The sequence below is a fragment of the Zalophus californianus genome, chromosome 7 (assembly GCF_009762305.2).
Source record: "Zalophus californianus isolate mZalCal1 chromosome 7, mZalCal1.pri.v2, whole genome shotgun sequence".
Classification (NCBI taxonomy): Eukaryota; Metazoa; Chordata; class Mammalia; order Carnivora; family Otariidae; genus Zalophus; species Zalophus californianus.
In genome coordinates this window covers 119,273,744-119,291,365 of record NC_045601.1, presented here as the reverse complement: position 1 = coordinate 119,291,365, position 17,622 = coordinate 119,273,744, and the positions used below count along the sequence as shown (strand labels likewise).

Here is a 17,622-nt window from a genome sequence, read left to right as displayed (position 1 = left end):
GGCGCGCACGTGCACTGCCGAAGTACAGGGCCGGCAGTGGCGAGCCCGCCCCCTTCGGGACCCCACGCTGCCGGAAGCGGAAATAGCGCCCGGCGTCTCCAGAGTAGCTGTAACTGCCACCGCGATGCCGAAGGGACCCAAGCAGCAGGCGCCGGAACCCGAATGGATCGGGGATGGGGAGAGTACGAGCCCCACAGGTGAGGCTGATAGGCAGAGAACCAACGAGGGAGAAAAGGGGAGAAGAGAGTACGCGTGTTTTAGGAAGGGGTTACGGGGTGTGTGACAGTCCGGGCCGTGAGGAAGGCCACTGCGCATGCGTATAATGGGGCTGGAAAGCGTTTACCCAGGCCGGGGGGAGTTGGGTGGGAGCGAAAGAAAAAGTGCCGGGCTGTCGCGAACGAGTTGCAGTGGGACTGGGCAAGAGACGAGGAAAAGCATATGGTGCCTTGGGAGAGATGGGGAGAAATGAGAAAGTCCTCCTTCTCTTTTGGACATCTTCCGCACCATACTGTATTCCACATTCCACAGGAATCTGTAATTGGTGCCTCGATACCCCTCCCACTGCGCGCTCATGCACGCACGCACACATCCCGCGCCACCCACCTATACCCGCTCCGGAGCGAGAGGATGACTTCCTCTTGAGCTCTTGCATAATACACATCAGGCTCATCTGGAGCAAGAGTGTGGTGTAGCTAGCTACTGGGTGTTGGAATGAGAGTTAAGGTTTACTTAAAAGTAGTGAATGTTTGTTGAGCAGCTGCTTTTAATCACGATATATATTGTGCTTGGGGGGCGGGGAGAAAAAAATAGGAAGACATGCTCCCAAATTTGAAGGCACTCCAAGGGGAGAGAAAATGGATACAAATAATTACTAGGTACACAGTGACTAATTTTTCAAGCATTCATTGGGTGCCTCTTGTATACCTGGTACTGTACAGAGAACTGGGAAAGTAGAGATAAAAAATAAGACTTGCCCCAAAGGGGCACCCAGTTTAATGGAGGGGACAGCATTAATCAGAAAGTAGTTGACAGAGTGATGAACGTGCTTGAGAATGCTGTGAGAGTAGAGCAGAGAGGAGAAGCATCTATTCAGACAGATAGGGTAGGAATGTCCACAAAGCCTCTCAGGAATATGTGGTAGCTGAGTTGATTCTGGAAGGATCAGTGTGTGTTAGCCAGGGGAGGAGCATTCCAAGCAGAGAAAGAAGTCTGTGCAAAGGTAAAGACAGGTGAGCCTGGCTGGTTCCCAGTATTGGGTGACTAACGTGATGGGGTTGGAAAGATATGCAGGAGACAAATAATGGAAGACTTCATACACTATTCCAAAGACTTTAATCCTAAAGACATTAAGGAGGACTCATTGAAGTGCTTAAGGAATGATCTGATCAGCTCATCCTGACAACACTGAGCAGTGGAGAATGGCTTGAATTGGTCAAGATTGGAGGCAGGATGACCATAGAATAGGCTCTGGCGATGATTTAGGTGAGAAGTAGTAAGAGAGTAAGCCAAGGCAGTGAAGACTAAAGAGTTACTGAGGAAAGGGCGCCTGGGTGGCTCAGTTGGTTAAGCGACTGCCTTCAGCTCAGGTCATGATCCTGGAGTCCCGGGATCGAGTCCCACATCGGGCTCCCTGCTCAGCAGGGAGTCTGCTTCTCCCTCTGACCCTCTTCCCTCTCGTTCTTTCTATCTCTCATTCTGTCTCTCAAGTAAATAAATAAAAATCTAAAAAAAAAAAAGTTACTGAGGAAATAATATTGAGCAGGTCTGAGAACTGAATGAAGGAAGAAGAATGACACTCAAGTAACTCAGTGGGTAGTAGACTATTGCTTGAAATCAGGAATGGGCTGTAGGATTGGGAGTGGGAAGAGGTAAGATCAACTTTTGAATGCCAAGTTGGGGATTTCTGGGAAACTTCTAAAAGCAGATGGCAAGAAGAGAGATCTTAGGCTGGAAGTAAAGATACAGGTGTGTTGTTGAAACGTTGGATGCAGAGAAGTCTGCTAGGGAGAGTATGCAGATTGAAGCCAAAAGAGGACAGAAGACAGGAACCTGAAAGAACCTCAACCTTTCATTACTTCTTCTGCACATCTTTTCAACTCACGATGTGGGGATCAAATTTTGAAATATGTTCTGGATGGAAGACACAGATTAAGCAAAGACAGACTACGTATGCCTGGGAAGGAGAGGTTAATGTCCAGAACATAGGTGTGGGTAGGGAAACATAGCAGAAAAGATAGAATAGGACCCTTTTAGTTTGCAAAGCCTTAAATTACAGGGATTGTCCTTCGATGACTCCAGTTTTAGGTAGAGTAGATGTTCACTAAAACGGTGAGGAATCCTGAATAGTGGATTAGTATGGACTATATGGACTATATGGAATTTTAGCCTAAAAATACTTAATGTGGGGGACGCCTGGCAGTCTCAGTTGGCAGAGAATGTGACTCTCGATCTCAGGATCAGGAGTTCAAGCCCTACATTGGGCATGGAGTCTACCTTAAAAAAGAAAAAAAAGAGAGCTGGGGCACCTGGGTGGCTCAGTTGTTAAGCATCTGCCTTCGGCTCAGGTCATGGTCCCAGGGTCCTGGGATTGAGCCCCGCGTCGGGCTTCCTGCTCCGCGGGAAGCCTGCTTCTCCCTCTCCCACTCCCCCTGCTTGTGTTCCGTCTCTCGCTGTGTCTCTCTGTCAAATAAAAAAATAAAATCTTTAAAAAGAAAAATACTTAATGTGGTTGGTAGCAGAAAGCCTTCCTTCCTTCCTTCCTTTCTCTCTCTCTCTCTCTTTTTCTTTCTTTCTAGCTAAATGATTACAGGAGCGCTCCTGGATAGAACTGGATACCAGTGGATGGATGGGATTGTTTGGAGGGGAACATGATGGTGGGTAGGCCTGGACAGGAAGAGAACTTGTGAGGCTCCTGGTTGTGTCCCTGTCTGATGGGGGCAGGGAGAGAGGAAGTTAGGCAGAGTAGTAGAGGGAGTTGCCTTCAGGGAAACGGGGTTGGATAGAACGCAGGGGCTGGAATTTGTTCAGTTAGTCAGGTTTTATATAGGACATCCCACTTTGGTCCATGGGAACCCAAGCCAGACAGTCTGTCAGGTTGTTCTCTGGGGTGAAACACTGATGTACAGACAGTTAAATAAAACGCAGTGTGATTTGTGCTAGAATGTTATGTGAGCAGAGCAGGTGGGGCATAGACCCAGATACTCGTTTACTTACCAGAGAGCTCTGTTTACATGATCCTGTGCTTTTCACAAATGATACAGGAAACTGAATTTATAATATTTTTTGTCCTACTTTTCTCCTCATGGGTGGCAGGGGTGGGGAGAGGGGACCTTCTCTTCCAGTATATTCTGAGTTAATAAATTGTACCACTAGTGCAACTAATTTTGCCAAGCTAAAAATATAGGAGTCATTGGGGCACCTGGCTGGCTCAGTCGGTGGAGTGTAGGACTCTTGATCTCGGGGTTGTGGGCTTGAGCCCCATGGTGGGTATAGAGATTACTTAAAAATAAATAAAATAATAAAATAAGTAAAATCTTTAAAAAACAAAAAACACAGGAGTCCACTCTGAATATTGTGACTGCTTACTTCCCGCCTCTGTCTCTGCCATATGAATTCTCCTTCTCCCTTCCACTGCCACCAAGGCACCATTGTCTTTTGTGGGACAGTGCAGATGCCTAGAGAATGATAGAAAATAGCAAAATAGGGTGGAGTCACTGAGAGCTTTGCAGGGAAGGTCGTGCTGCTTTGGAATTTGTAGATAAGCATTCACAATGTCTGCTTAACCTTCTAGACAGAGTGGTGAAGAAGGGGAAGAAGGACAAAAAGACCAAAAAAACGGTGAGGAAATGAGGGTTGTGGGTGAGAAATGACCGTGGGTGTTTCCAATCAAAATATGGCCATGTGGGGCGCCTGGGTGGCTCAGTTGGTTAAGCATCTGCCTTCAGCTCAGGTCATGATGATTTCAGGGTCCTGGGATCGAGTCCTGCATCGGGCTCCCTGCTCAGCGGCGAGTCTGCTTCTCCCTCTCCTTCTGTGATCTCTCTCACTTTTGCTCTCAAATAAATAAAATCTTAAAAAAAAAAAAAAGAATATGGCCATGTGAAGGAGGCGGGGGGTTCAAGGGAGGAGGAAGGATTTTGTCAAGAGAGGAAGAAAGGTGAGAGTGGACTGGAGGGTCAGTGGGCCTGTGTGTGGCAGAGAAGGGCTTGGTTGGTCTCAGAGACACATTTACCTATATCTAAATTCCTTTGCAGTTCTTTGAGGAGCTAGCTGTAGAAGACAAACAGGCTGGGGAAGAAGAGAAAGTGCTCAAGGAGAAGGAGCAACAGCAGCAGCAGGTTCAAGTGTCAGGGGATCCATCCACCAACCCCTGCCTAGCTCACATTCGTTCCCTGAGCTCATGGGGAACTCTGGGGCAGGGATGCAACAGGGGACTGGGCTTCATTGTCTTACTCTGTTTTCCTTTCAGCAGCAAAAAAAGAAACGAGACACCCGAAAAGGCCGGCGGAAGAAGGATGTGGATGATGATGGAGAAGAGAAAGAGCTCATGGAGCGTCTTAAGAAACTCTCTGTGCCAGCCAGTGATGAGGAGGATGAGGGTAAATGACCTGAGGAGAAATGGGTTCTCAGAATCCCTGAATCATGAATAGTAAAGTGCCTCGTTCCTTGATCTTTGAGTTGGATTAGACTGAAGAACCAGACATTATAATCATTTCCTACCTCATCGTCTCCCCTTATCATTTCAGTCCCTGCCCCCATACCCCGAGGAGGGAAGAAAACTAAGGTAAGCCATCTGTGTTGTAAACAGGGACCCCAAGGGGGCAGCCTTGACCATCCCACTGACTTCTCCGGCCCTTTCATTCTCTAGGCTGGTAATGTTTTTGCAGCCCTGATTCAGGATCAGAGTGAGGGTGAGGAGGAAGAAGAGAAACATCCTCCTAAGCCTGCCAAGCTGGAGAAGAATCGGATCAATAAGGTGAAACTGGCAGCTCTGCTGGTCACTCCTACCCCATATAGCGCCTTCTGGCTGTGGTGTGGTAATTCCCTTGCCTTTTTCCCTGCTTTTATTTATTTAAATTTTTATTTTTTTAAGATTTTATTTTTAAGTAATCTCTACACCCAAGTGGGGCTTGAACTTACAACCCTGAGATCAAGAGTCAGATGCTTCACTGACTGAGCCAGCCAGGCCCCCTTTTTCCTGCTTTAAACCAGTTCTTGTAGGGACTTCTGGGTGGTTCAGTTGGGTAAGCATCCAACTCTTTATCTCAGCTCAGGTCTTGGTCTCACAGTTGTGGGTTCAAGCCCCGTGAGTTCAAGCCCTGCTTTGGGCTCCATACTGGTCATGAATCTTGCTAATTAATAAGTAAATAAGTATATACATCCATCCATACATACATACAAACTAACTAGATCTTCTAGATCTGTCTCACTGACACTATCAAATTAGCTTTTTAATATCTCTTCTCATCACTCAGAAGTCTGTAATGATTCTGTGGCCTTCAGACTCAAAATCTGAAACAAAGGGCCTCAAGTCTTTGCTCTTCCACTTGGACCCTTCTGCAGGGTTACTTGGGCTTCTTCCATGTGTATGTTTTAGATCAGCCTGTTCATGCTTCAGCATTCATTTCTATGTCTTTTGAAGCATTTTTTGGAGGTTTTTGTTTGTTTGTTTTAAGTAATTTTTACATCCAATTACATCCAAAACCCTGAAGTCAAGAGTCGTGTGCTCTACCGACTGAGCCAGCCAGGCGCCCTGAAGCCTTTCTTTGTTCTTTATGCTGTGTCTTCCCTTTTCCTTTGAATGCCTTTTCCAAGCTCAGCATCCATTATCTCCTCTCAAAATTTGCCCTCCCGAAGCCCTCCAGTGCCAGTGCCACCCCACCCACATTGCTTGCTTTCCTGATTTCACGGTCCTTTAGCTTTGCTGACATCGTCTAATTAGCTCTTCACTGTTTCATCTGAAGCCGGAAGCTAGGGTTTTCCTAGAGCTCGTTTTGTCTTCAGCAGCACTCGGTATAGTTAATTCCCAGTTCTAGATTCCTTAGAAATGCTTAGTAAACAACAAGGTAGTAAATTAATTTTCTGTCTGTGTGTGTTCTCCAGGCTGTATCTGAGGAACAACAGCCTGGGCTGAAGGGCAGAAAGGGCAAGGAAGAGAAGTCAAAGGGGAAGGCCAAGGTGAGGGAGCATTGGCAGGAGGAGGGTCCCCTGCTGGGTCTCAGGAATTCGAACATTTCATCAGACCTACTGTCTTCCCTGTTAGCCTCACAGTAAATTTGCCACTCTGGACAATGAAGAGGAGGAGGAGGAAGAAGAAGAAATAACAAAAGAGAAGGAGCCACCCAGACAGGGGAAGGAGAAGGCCAAGAAAGCAGAGCAGGTGTGTATTTTGGTGTTGGGAAAAGATGGGCTGAGGGACTAGCACTCTGTGGCCCTTGGTTTGGGGAGGGGAGGAGAATTGGGGGTGTTTCTACTACTACAGGAGTTGACAAGCGTCTGTAAAGGGCTACATAGTAAATATTTCTGGCTTTGTGGACCACGTACAATCTCTGATGCATACTCTTTTTTTAAAAACGACTCTTTGGGGCGCCTGGGTGGCTCAGTCGGTTGAGCGACTGCCTTCGGCTCAGGTCATGATCCTGGAGTCCCTGGATCGAGTCCCGCGTCGGGCTCCCTGCTCAGCGGGGAGTCTGCTTCTCCCTCTGATCCTCCCCCCTCTCGTGTGCTCTCTCTCTCTCACTCTGTCTCTCAAATAAATAAAATCTTTAAAAATAAATAAATAAAAAAAAATAAAAACGACTCTTTGAAAATGTGTGGCTCAGGTGGTTAAGCGTCTGCCTTCAGCTCAGGTCATGATCCCAGGGTCCTGGGATTGAGTCCCGCATCGGGCTCCCTGCTCCTTGGGAGCCTGCTTCTCCCTCTGCTTCTCTCTCTCTCTCTCTCTCTCTCCCCCTCCCCCTCTGTCTCTCATGAATAAATAAATAAAATCTTTAAAAAAAAAAAAAAATGTAAAACCATTCTTAGCTTGTAGGACATATAAAAATAGGCATCAGGTAAGGTTTGGCCCATGCCCCATTCAGCCCTTGATTCAGAGAGGAAAGGACCGTGGTGTTAGCCTCAGATGATCTGGGTTCTGGCTCTGCCATTCACCAGCTGTGTGACCTTTGCACCTCAGGGGCAGGGGGGCGCAGTTGTCTGTGTGATCTAGTGATTTCTGAGGTCCCTACACCTCTAGCACTTTCTGATTCTGGATTCACGTAGATTACTCGGTGCTGTATGTTAGGATTCCTGGACCTTTTCTTTGCATGTTAGCATGTAAGCCACAGAAACTCATTTGATACATGAAGAAAGGAACCTGTTTCATTTATTCCCCTCCCCCCCCAGTGGTATGGGTAGTTAAATTTGTAGGTATGTAGAATTGTTAATATTTTATACATGCACGTTCATACCATTTATCTTATATTATTCCTGGTGGCAGAAGTGGCTGAAGGACTCGAGGGAGCCCAGGGGTGTGTATGAGAGCGAGAGGACCCAGCAAGATATTTCAGGACTCGGGGTGGAGAAGGAACAAGCTGTGGGACTGGGTGAATGACATGAAATCTGGGTTCTAGAAGGAGTCTCTTGTTTTTTTTTATCACCCCCTGGTTCTCACAGGGTTCAGAGGAAGAAGAAGAGGAAGAAGAGGAAGGGGAGTCTAAGGCTGATGATCCTTATGCTCACCTTAGCAAAAAGGAGAAGAAAAAGCTAAAGAAACAGGTAAGACCTTGGTCTAAGTTAGGAGCATTTGATTTTTTTAATATTTCAGTGGGGTTGAGTCGTGCACCTGGCTGGCTCAGTTGTTAGAGCATGCGACTCTTGTTCTTGGGGTTGTAACTTCAAGCCCCACCTTGGGCATAGAGATTACTTAAAATCTTTAGAAACATGTATTTTCAAATAGGGGACATCTGAATTGGGAGGGCAAGAAAAGAGAGCTTCGGGGGTTACTGCAAGAAAAACAATTGGAGTAAGGAAAGAAGTGTATCCTGTTAGCTTTTTTTTTTTTTTTTTTTTGGTGGCTGATGACATGTGGCTGTGTTGTGACGGATAACTGGCAGACAGTGGCCTCATAAGTGATTTTCCTTCCTTCTCAGATGGAGTACGAGCGCCAGGTGGCTTCATTAAAAGCAGCCAATGCTGCTGAAAATGATTTCTCCGTGTCCCAAGCAGAGATGTCCTCCCGCCAAGCCATGTTAGAAAATGCATCTGACATTAAGGTAAGGTCTGAGGGGGCTCCTGCCCAACCATTTTGCTCAGGGAAGTGCCACCTTTCCCTGAGCGGCCATGGCAGCCGAGGGAGTAAGGTATGAGTGGCTTAGTCCACTGGAAGAAAGCCTGGAGGTGTGTTCCATACCTTGAGTTCTGCCACCTTCAGCGAGAAAATAAGAAAACCAACAGAAATAGAGGGGCCCCCCCTCAGGGGCGAAGTAGGGTGGGATGGGCTAGACTGGCTTAGAATCTGGGAGACTCCTGTCCAAAGCAGTGGACGGGAAGGAGACCAGCGTGGTGAGGAGAGGGTCTTGCTGGAGCTGTCTGTCAGAGGCTTCCCAGCAGGGAGAAAGTTGCAGCTGCTGTGTGAGAGGGGGGCTCTCGTATACTTGTTCCTTCCCTCTGCCACTGTTTCCCTGATGACTACAGCTGGAAAAGTTCAGCATCTCGGCCCACGGCAAGGAGTTATTTGTCAACGCAGACCTGTACATTGTAGCTGGCCGCCGCTACGGACTCGTGGGGCCCAATGGGTGAGGAGAGGGGCTGGAGCTGTAAAGGGGAAGGGGCTGGAAGGAAAGTAAGAGATTTTTCAGGGGTGGCTTGGTCTCAGTAGTTCTCATTCCCCAGCAAGGGCAAGACCACTCTCCTCAAGCATATCGCCAACCGGGCCTTGAGCATCCCTCCCAACATCGACGTGCTGCTGTGTGAGCAGGGTGAGGCCAGTGGTGGGACAGGGGCTTGTGGGGGAGGTGAAACGGGTCTGAAGGGTGGGCAGTTGGGGGAGAAGAGTCAACCAAAAATAGAAGAAATTGTGGTTATGGAGTGGGAAGGGCTGTGGGGGAGACTGGGGACAGGGAGATGGATGCTAAGGAGAGGAGAGATTAGAGAATATTTTATTTGGAACAAGTACAAAATGTTGGGCACGGTCAGGCAAACCAGAAATAGAGCTGAAGGAAAGAAGGAATGGGAGTCTTGGCTCTCTGGGTGACCTGTCTGTTCTCCCCTTACCCCGCATGGTTCTCCCCTTACCCCCCAGAGGTGGTAGCAGATGAGACACCAGCTGTGCAGGCTGTTCTTCGAGCCGACACCAAGCGATTGAAGCTGCTGGAAGAGGAGCGACGGCTCCAGGGGCAGCTGGAGCAGGGAGACGACACAGCTGCTGAGAGGCTAGAGAAGGTAGAGGAGATGGCGCAGGGGACATGGGCTAAGTCTTGGGGGTTTCTGGAACCTTCGGACATGTGTCCTCTTCTCCCTCCTCCAGGTGTATGAGGAATTGCGGGCGACTGGGGCAGCAGCTGCAGAGGCCAAAGCCCGGCGGATCCTGGCTGGTCTGGGCTTCGACCCTGAAATGCAGAATCGGCCCACACAGAAGTTCTCGGGGGGTTGGCGCATGCGTGTCTCCCTGGCCAGGTGGGCCACCCACATCACCACCCTCCCCCTTCCAGCCTCCATCTGCTGGGGGGCTTTCCCTTCTTCCTGTTCTAAGGCCAGGAGGGAGTTTTAAGGCTTTCTGCTTCCTCACATATCGTCTGCATTGTCAGACTCAAGATCTTTCCTCCCTACCTGGTAGTACATTTTCAACGACATCTCCTGCACAGTAGCTTCTCTGCGGAGAGATGGGGAAGGAGTGTTCATGGTCTCACCTACCAGAGGCTTTTGTGGGGTTTTCTGAGCAAAGACCTTCCTACCCCGAGCCTACATTCTGCCACCCCACCCTCTAGGGCGCTGTTCATGGAGCCCACGCTGCTGATGTTGGATGAGCCCACTAACCACCTGGACCTCAATGCTGTCATCTGGCTCAATAAGTGCGTCACCCTCGATTACAGTCCTCATACCCTTGGTTCCCATCCTGTCCTGTCTCCTCTCGCTGTTCACACTCTGTCCTTACCGTCTGGCACTTCCTCTTTTCTTCCCTGTTTTCGTTGTCTGCTTCCCCTGACTTAACCCTAACCTGACCGTTGTGACATGTCCACACTCTTTTCTAAAACCCAGCTACCTCCAGGGCTGGCGGAAGACATTGCTCATCGTCTCCCATGACCAGGGCTTCCTGGATGATGTCTGCACCGATATTATCCATCTTGATGCCCAGCGGCTCCATTACTATCGGGGCAATTACAGTAAGTAGGATCATTTGTAGGAGGAGGAAAGAGATGAGGCCTCAAGGAAAGGCCTCAGAGGAAGGCCGCCTAGGGATGTGGTGATAAGCTAAGTCTTCAGAGTCTAGACAGTAATGCCCCCGTCTGTCCTTACTGGTCCCGGTTGTCCCTCTGCTCGGGAGAAAGACAGCGGTTGATGCCCATCCTCCCTTTCTGCTGTAGTGACCTTCAAGAAGATGTATCAGCAGAAGCAGAAAGAACTGCTGAAGCAGTACGAGAAGCAGGAGAAAAAGCTGAAGGAGCTAAAGGCAGGCGGCAAGTCCACCAAGCAGGCGGTGAGCACCTGAGGATCATCCTGGCCTGGGGGGGGGCTCTTCTCTCAGTACAGAGAAAGGGGGGCCTCTGGGACACCGCCCTTCATTTCAGGGACTGCTGTGAAGGGTGCGGATTTCTCCTTTTTCCCTTCCTTTCCAGGAAAAGCAGACAAAGGAAGCCCTGACTCGAAAGCAGCAGAAATGCCGGAGGAAAAACCAGGATGAGGAATCACAAGAGGCTCCGGAGCTCCTGAAGCGCCCCAAGGAGTACACTGTGCGCTTCACTTTCCCCAACCCCCCGCCGCTCAGCCCTCCTGTGCTGGGTCTGCACGGTGAGTGGCTGCAGAGTCCGGCAGCACAGGGCGCGAGCATGTGTACCCCGCGTCCTCCACCCAGCATAGGAGTCATTCCTCTTCTCCAAGGCCAGGACAGGACCTTCAGGGTAACCCTGAACAGGAAGTGAATCACTTCTTTTCCTGGTTCTCAGGTGTCACGTTTGGTTATGAGGGGCAGAAACCACTCTTCAAGAATCTGGATTTTGGCATTGACATGGACTCCAGGAGTGAGTTGGTGTCGGGTGCTTGGGGATGGGGAGCTGGACCGCAGGGACAGTTTCTGGGGCCCTCTTTAACTCCCTGTCTTCCTCCCTGCAGTCTGCATCGTGGGCCCCAATGGCGTGGGGAAGAGCACCCTGCTCCTGCTGCTGACAGGCAAGCTGACCCCAGTAAGTCCTGGAGCCGGGACAGGTCTGAAAAGGCGGTGTTCACCAGGTGCTAGAATCAGGGCGCCCCCTTCTGTGCTGGAGATTTTAATACGGCACTCCTCACCGAGGCCTCACTGTCCTGAGAGGTGCTGCAGAGGAGAACGCCGTAGATGGGCGTGGCGGGGGAGAGCCAGGGGGAGGGCTTGGACTGGGGGTGCCCCTCCCCCACGTGTGTCTTGGTTACACGAGAAATGCAAGTCCACTGTAGAATGCTTAGAAATTGCATAAGTCAGAGGAAGCTCTAGAGATCGCTGGTATTAATTTTGATGGATTGCTTTTTCTTTTTCCTCTGCAAATGTGCATATAATTTTTTTTAACCAAAATGGGCTCTCAGATGAATTGTTTTACAGCTAGTTCTTTCAGGTAACGTACATTAAGCATTTTTCCATGCCAGTAGTTATCTGCGTCTTTTGTGGGTCTGCTATGATTTATTTGATGTCAGTCACTTCAATCATTTCTGTTTTTTTCACTGAAGGTCAGTTGTATAGTAAATACTGTTAGTGTATGTGTTCATGAACGTAGTGTTTTTTTAGAATATCCTCCTTAGATTCGCTTTCAGCACTTTTACAGCACACTGCCATACCGCGTTTTAGATTGGTTGTAGCCCTCTTACTCCCTCCAGGAAAGTGTTGAGAAGGGCCCTTTTCTTCACACACCACAGGGTGTTTTTAGGTCCTCTCACAAACTGTCTCTTAACCCTTATCTGAGGCTGAAAAAGATGCCATTGGTGGGTCTTCCTGGGTGGGAAGGGGGTGTTCTTTGGTTGTGGTCAGTCCCCTCCTGGTTCTGAATCTGTGCTTTTTGTCTCCCCTCTTTATTCTCCCTTCACTCCTCTTTGGCTCTGTACTCTTCTCTTTTCCCGGGTGTGCCGTTGTCACATTAGGGAGAACATCTGGGTTCCCTTTCCTGCATGGACTACCGATTTTGGTATCTGTCTCCCCTCCAGAAAAGTTGGGATGTGGAGCGGCAGCACCTCTCCCCTTTCCCTTATCTTCCCACGTGTTTTGTCCTTGCAGACTCGTGGAGAAATGAGAAAGAACCACCGGCTGGTAAGTTGGCTTTGGAAATTAAGGAATAAAGAATCTGAGAGAGGAAGTATGATTTTCACAGACCACCTCCCTCTCTTGGGCAGAAAATTGGCTTCTTCAACCAGCAGTACGCAGAGCAGCTGCGCATGGAGGAGACGCCCACTGAGTATCTGCAGCGGGGCTTCAACCTGCCCTACCAGGATGCCCGGAAGTGCCTGGGCCGCTTTGGCCTTGAGAGTCACGCCCACACCATCCAGATCTGCAAACTCTCTGGTACCACTGTAGCGGGCTAGGGAAGGTGTCGTCCTCCTTAATTTTCACACTTCCAGACTATACTTCAAGTCAGAAGAGAGGAGGGGCTACGACTTGGGGAATCTCTGCATACACATGTTCAGCTTACCTTCAGAAACATAAGGCAGTGAAGTGTGATGGCCCTCCTCTTTCCTTTGCTACAGGTGGGCAGAAAGCCCGAGTTGTGTTTGCTGAGCTGGCTTGTCGGGAGCCTGATGTCCTCATCTTGGTGAGTGAGGTGGACTGCGGGAGGGGCTAAATGTGACAGTAATGAAAGAAATTGTAATGCTTGGTCATGGAATGTCTCCTCCGTAGGATGAACCCACCAATAACTTGGACATCGAGTCTATTGATGCTCTCGGGGAAGCCATCAATGAATACAAGGGCGGTAAGTTGGCTCAGGGTGCACCCTCTTCCTTTCCTTGGGAACCAGGCTGTAGTGTCCTTTCGCCAGAGCTCCCTTCTTTCAGGTTCTGATTCCCCTCTACCGCCTCTCTCCCTGCCCTCCTTTCTCTCATCTTTTTTCAAAGCTGTGATTGTTGTCAGCCACGATGCCCGACTCATCACAGAAACCAACTGCCAACTGTGGGTGGTGGAGGAGCAGAGTGTTAGCCAGATCGATGGTGACTTCGAGGACTATAAGCGGGAAGTGTTGGAGGCCCTGGGCGAAGTCATGGTCAACAGACCCCGAGAGTGAGTTTTCCTTCTTGGAAGTCTCCTGAACGACAAGCTTGCGTGGCCTACAAGTCCCCTGTTGTCTCCCTTTCTCCGCTTGGACACCTTCCTCTGGTCTGCAGCTGACCCAGCAGCCACTCAGGCACAGGAAGGCGGAGCATGATCTTGATGCGACCAGGGTACCACTTTGATCGGTTCCTTGTCTCTGAAAGACCAGTCTGTTTCAGTTTTCTTCAGATAACTAAGCTAGCCTTATCACTGACGTCCCTCCGTATACACAGAGGTGACCTGCATTGTGTAGGCCTCATCCAGCCAAGCTTAAGTAGCCAGTTGTCTCGAGATGCTTTTATCATTAAGAACCCTGCCTCTGGTCCACCTGAAAGCTTCAGGCCCAGCTGGCCTCCTGGTCTTTGAGCGGCGCTGCCCATTTCTGGTGGATTTAATGTTGACTCACGGACACCGACAGCTGTTGCAGTGCAGTGCTGGAGGCAGGTTCTGAGGCCTGTGCTATTACTCAGCCCAGGGTTTGGTGCCTGCAGTCACTTGTCTAGTTGGGGACTTGGGGGCAGGAAAGAATTGCCACTCAACTTGAATCTCCCTTTACAAGGGGAAGAAATAAAGGAGTTGTTGCCACCCTATCGCTGTTTGGAGATTTCGTGGGAATTGGGACAGCTTTTGGTCTGTTTGCTGGCAGCATTCGGTATCCACTCTTCCCCACTAATACCGATGGCCCTAACTTGCAGTCTTAATGCATTTTAGATGGTGCTTGCTGTTTGAGGGGCCTCCCTCCCTTCCTCCAACCCTTCAGACAGGAAGGAAAAGGTTCATCTCTCCCATCTGGGACTCTTGGGCCTCTCACTGTCCAAGCTGTGCCCTGTGGCAGAGCACCGATCCTCTCTAAAGTTTCTGAGTCAGCCATCGTGTACAGCACCGTGGGGTGTACAAAAAGGAAAAGACAAGGTCTGCATCCATCAGTAGTCTGGCTACAGAAGACTTAGAAAATGAGACTTGAGCGTGAAGGTGATTTAGTTAGTTGCCAAATGTGTGGTACTCTAGATTCTATAAGTTGCCAAATGCTCGTAGAAGGGAAAGATTATCCAGAACTTGATTATTTGACTGACAGGATCACTTCAGGGTGGGCCTTTTAAAAAAGAAGAATTTGAATAATGAGAGAACAGGGAGCCATTTTTAGAATCTAGGAAAAGAGCAGACCGAAGGCCTGGAAAGAAGAAAAAACTATTTTGGGAGTTAATGAGAAAGAATGGCTGGTGTGGCCATTTTTCTTGCTAGAGTTAGTTCGGAGAGGTAGCTTTGGAAAATAACCAGTGGTGAGTGGTTGGTGAGTTTAGGTGGGTTTAGGTGGTGGTGTGACTATTAGAAGCGTGTGAAGTGGAGCCCATGACTTGTTGCAAGTGAGGTAACTAAATGCTGAAGTGGGCTGCGGGAGGGATGGGGAGGAAAGGACGGGGGAGAGGCGTGGGGATTGGGGAGAATTCTAGAAGAGAGTGAGCTGATGTGTCCAGCTCCGGAGGGAATATGAGGAGCTGTTTGGTTAAGACTTAGCGTGAACACCTATTTTTGGTGAACTGTTTTTTGACCAAGTGAATAAATAATGGGCCCGAAGGACAGATTTTATATTGGAAGTGCAGGTTTGGTGTGGAGATACCATTGTTGGGAAACGTCTCAAATTAGAGGGGAACCATCCCTTTTATGGAATTTGAGGGGAAAAAAATCAGGGTCTTGAACCAAGCACCTGAGTGAGATGTTTCATGTAAAGTAATTTCCACACATCTGTGAAGTAAATCTGTCACAGGACAGTGGGAGCCAGGGTTCAAGTCCACTTACTAATGGCATGATGTTGGACAGGTTACTTCACCTCTTGGCACCTGTTTCCTCATCTGTGAAATGAAGATGATAAAAAATACCTATCTCATAGAGTTATTAAGGGATTAGATATGTAATTATTTTGTAAAATGCTTTAAATTTTTTGCTTTTGTTACACGCTTCACGTTACACGCTACACTTAAAATTTTCAGTTCGCTAGTCTAGAGGAGATGATACGTAAAATACGTAGGACTGTTATTTATAAAATGAATGCTGAAATTTTGCATTTCAAGTTTTTGATCACTAATTTCACTACAAGTACTTCAGATGCTCCAAAATAGCTCCTGTCCATGGATGCAAATTGCACTTTTTCCTTCAATATACAAAGTAATGGAATTACTAATAATGCACTTAAATATGGGCCAAAGGCCCCTCCTCCTCCTCCAAAAAAAAAAAGCAACATAGAAATTAAATTCAAAAACAAAACAAAAAAAGAAAAAAAGAAAAAAATTAAATGCAAGAAGAACAAAAACGGTGTGCCTGGATGGCTTAGTCAGTTGAATGTCCAACTCTTGATTTTGGGTCAGGTTGTGATCTTAGGGTTGTGAGATCGAGCCCTGCGTTGGGCTTCCCGCCCAGCACAGAGTCTGCTTGGGATTCTCTCTCTCCCTCTGCCCCTCCTCCTGCTTGTGTGTGCACACACAAGTGCACACTCTTTCTCTCTGTCTCAAATAAATAAATCTTTTAAAAACATACACAGTTTACATGGTACAGTATATGTGGGTAACCCAAAGCCTGGAAAATGGAATTTCGTTAACAGAATTAAATATTCTTATTCATAAGCAACTTTTGTTATCTATAAGTCATGCACTAATGTCCATAATAAGTACCATAGAAATGTTTTTGAAAAGCAGAGTCTTCTGCACACCTTCCTAATGAAATGAAGACTCAGAGGACAGTGACCTGCCCACAGTGACCCACCCTCAACAGAGAGGGTTGTTGCTGATATGATGGCTGTTTTTTTGGTATGTTTTCTTGTTTTTATGATGGCCCTTATTTATCTGACTCCAGTATCCTGGACCACTTCGCTCTTTGTGTAAAATGTGGACAAGGTGACCAAAGCATGAGTCCTGGAGGGGCATGAGAACCAGGATAGCACTGTTTTAGGAACACATGGGGGTTTTAGGGAATAGTGTCATACTACAATTGGAAAAGTGAAAACCAGGAGAGAGCCCTGTGGCCATCCAGCACTCAGAGGAGGCCGGGGAGTGTCTGAAATTGCCATCGTGTGGCCAGTGCTAAGTGCAACGTCGGAGACACTTGAACTAGCTGCTCTAGGGTAGTGGTTTTCAAAGTGTCCCAGGCCAGCAGCATGAGCATCACCTGGGAGTCTGTTAGTGCAAAGATAGGAACTCCGGTGCCTTTAGAGCATGTCAAAGGAAACATGGTGCTAGGAAAGTAGGGGGTCATCTTTAAATCTCGTGAATAAGGAAGACATCTCAGGAAGTAATGTTAAAGCCAAGGCCCGAAGGTGGTGAAGAAACTAGGTGAGTGGGAAAGAAGGGCCCTAGGGAATGTGCAGAGGCCCTGAGGCTGGGAGGAGCTTGACATAGGCAAGATATGTGGCTTGAACTTAAGCAGGGGGGCCAGGACACTCCAGGCTTGTAAGCCTTGATGGGGGTGGGCCACAATTTGAGGAGCAACAGGAGACCACTGGCATCTGCACAGTGGTGAGAATTGATCTGTTCTCATTTTTACAAAAATTGTCCTGGTTGCTGGGTGGAGGACACAGGAGATACTGAGAGAAGGGTTAAGCCTTGGAAAAGAGCTACCCTTCTTCCTCTAAGGAAGAAAATGTAGACTCAGATATTTTCAGGTGAAGGGGAAATGGTGCTCACATTGAATGGGGCTCACTCAGGAGTTTTGGTGCCAGATGAGCAGCAGTAAGTGTTGAGTTGGTGTTAGCAATTTGTACTGAGCCAGGATGGTAGGATTTCGTGTTTTTGCAACATTAGGTTTACCGCCCAAGAGTAGGAATGGGAGAACTAGAGCAATGATTATCCAGAATTGGAGATGGAACTGGTGTGCCTGGGGAGGGATTGACAATGTTTACAGCGGGAAGGGTATTTTGAGGGGACGGGGGTGGATGGGAGCAGAAAGAACAGACCAGCTGCAACGGAGAGAAGTGCCTGTGGGGACTTGTTGAAGGTGTGGAAATGGGCCAGTGGCTGAAATGTAGATGATCAGCCTTGTCCAAAAAAAAAAAAACTCTTAACAGGTTACTTTGGATTTTCATGCAGAATTTGAAAGAAAAATGGCTGAACTCGTTTTTAAATTAAAACAGAAAAAACTTTGAGTTCTCTTTAAAGGTTCTTGTGGCCTGATGC

At 48.2% G+C, this 17,622-nt stretch overlaps 1 protein-coding gene across 3 annotated transcripts; it reads left to right on the top strand.

The window, feature by feature from the left end:
- On the top strand, positions 1–14,050 carry ABCF1 (ATP binding cassette subfamily F member 1). 3 transcript variants are annotated; one of them, XM_027601283.1, is made up of 25 exons: positions 1–197; positions 3,791–3,837; positions 4,254–4,337; positions 4,472–4,598; positions 4,746–4,783; positions 4,868–4,975; positions 6,103–6,177; positions 6,263–6,379; positions 7,654–7,755; positions 8,130–8,252; positions 8,674–8,774; positions 8,872–8,957; positions 9,281–9,420; positions 9,506–9,654; positions 9,966–10,049; positions 10,237–10,361; positions 10,563–10,675; positions 10,815–10,986; positions 11,142–11,216; positions 11,308–11,378; positions 12,434–12,466; positions 12,550–12,718; positions 12,901–12,965; positions 13,052–13,124; positions 13,267–14,050. In XM_027601283.1, the coding sequence occupies exons 1-25, from the start codon at positions 125–127 to the stop codon at positions 13,431–13,433; spliced, it is 2,517 nt and encodes an 838-aa protein (XP_027457084.1). In that variant the 5' UTR covers positions 1–124; the 3' UTR covers positions 13,434–14,050. The 3 variants fall into 3 exon arrangements, with proteins under 3 accessions (XP_027457084.1, XP_027457083.1, XP_027457085.1); XM_027601282.1 differs by having other exon boundaries at positions 4,469–4,598; XM_027601284.1 differs by having other exon boundaries at positions 59–197; positions 3,795–3,837; positions 4,469–4,598.
- The last annotated feature ends 3,572 nt before the right edge of the window (positions 14,051–17,622 follow it).

Coding starts and splice junctions, on each gene's coding strand:
- ABCF1 (XM_027601282.1), top strand. CDS start 125: ATGCCGAAGGGACCCAAGCAGCAGGCGCCGGAACCCGAATGGATCGGG. Junction 3,838..4,253: donor ACAAAAAGACCAAAAAAACG/GTGAGGAAATGA, acceptor ATTCCTTTGCAG/TTCTTTGAGGAGCTAGCTGT. Junction 10,987..11,141: donor TCCTGTGCTGGGTCTGCACG/GTGAGTGGCTGC, acceptor CCTGGTTCTCAG/GTGTCACGTTTGGTTATGAG.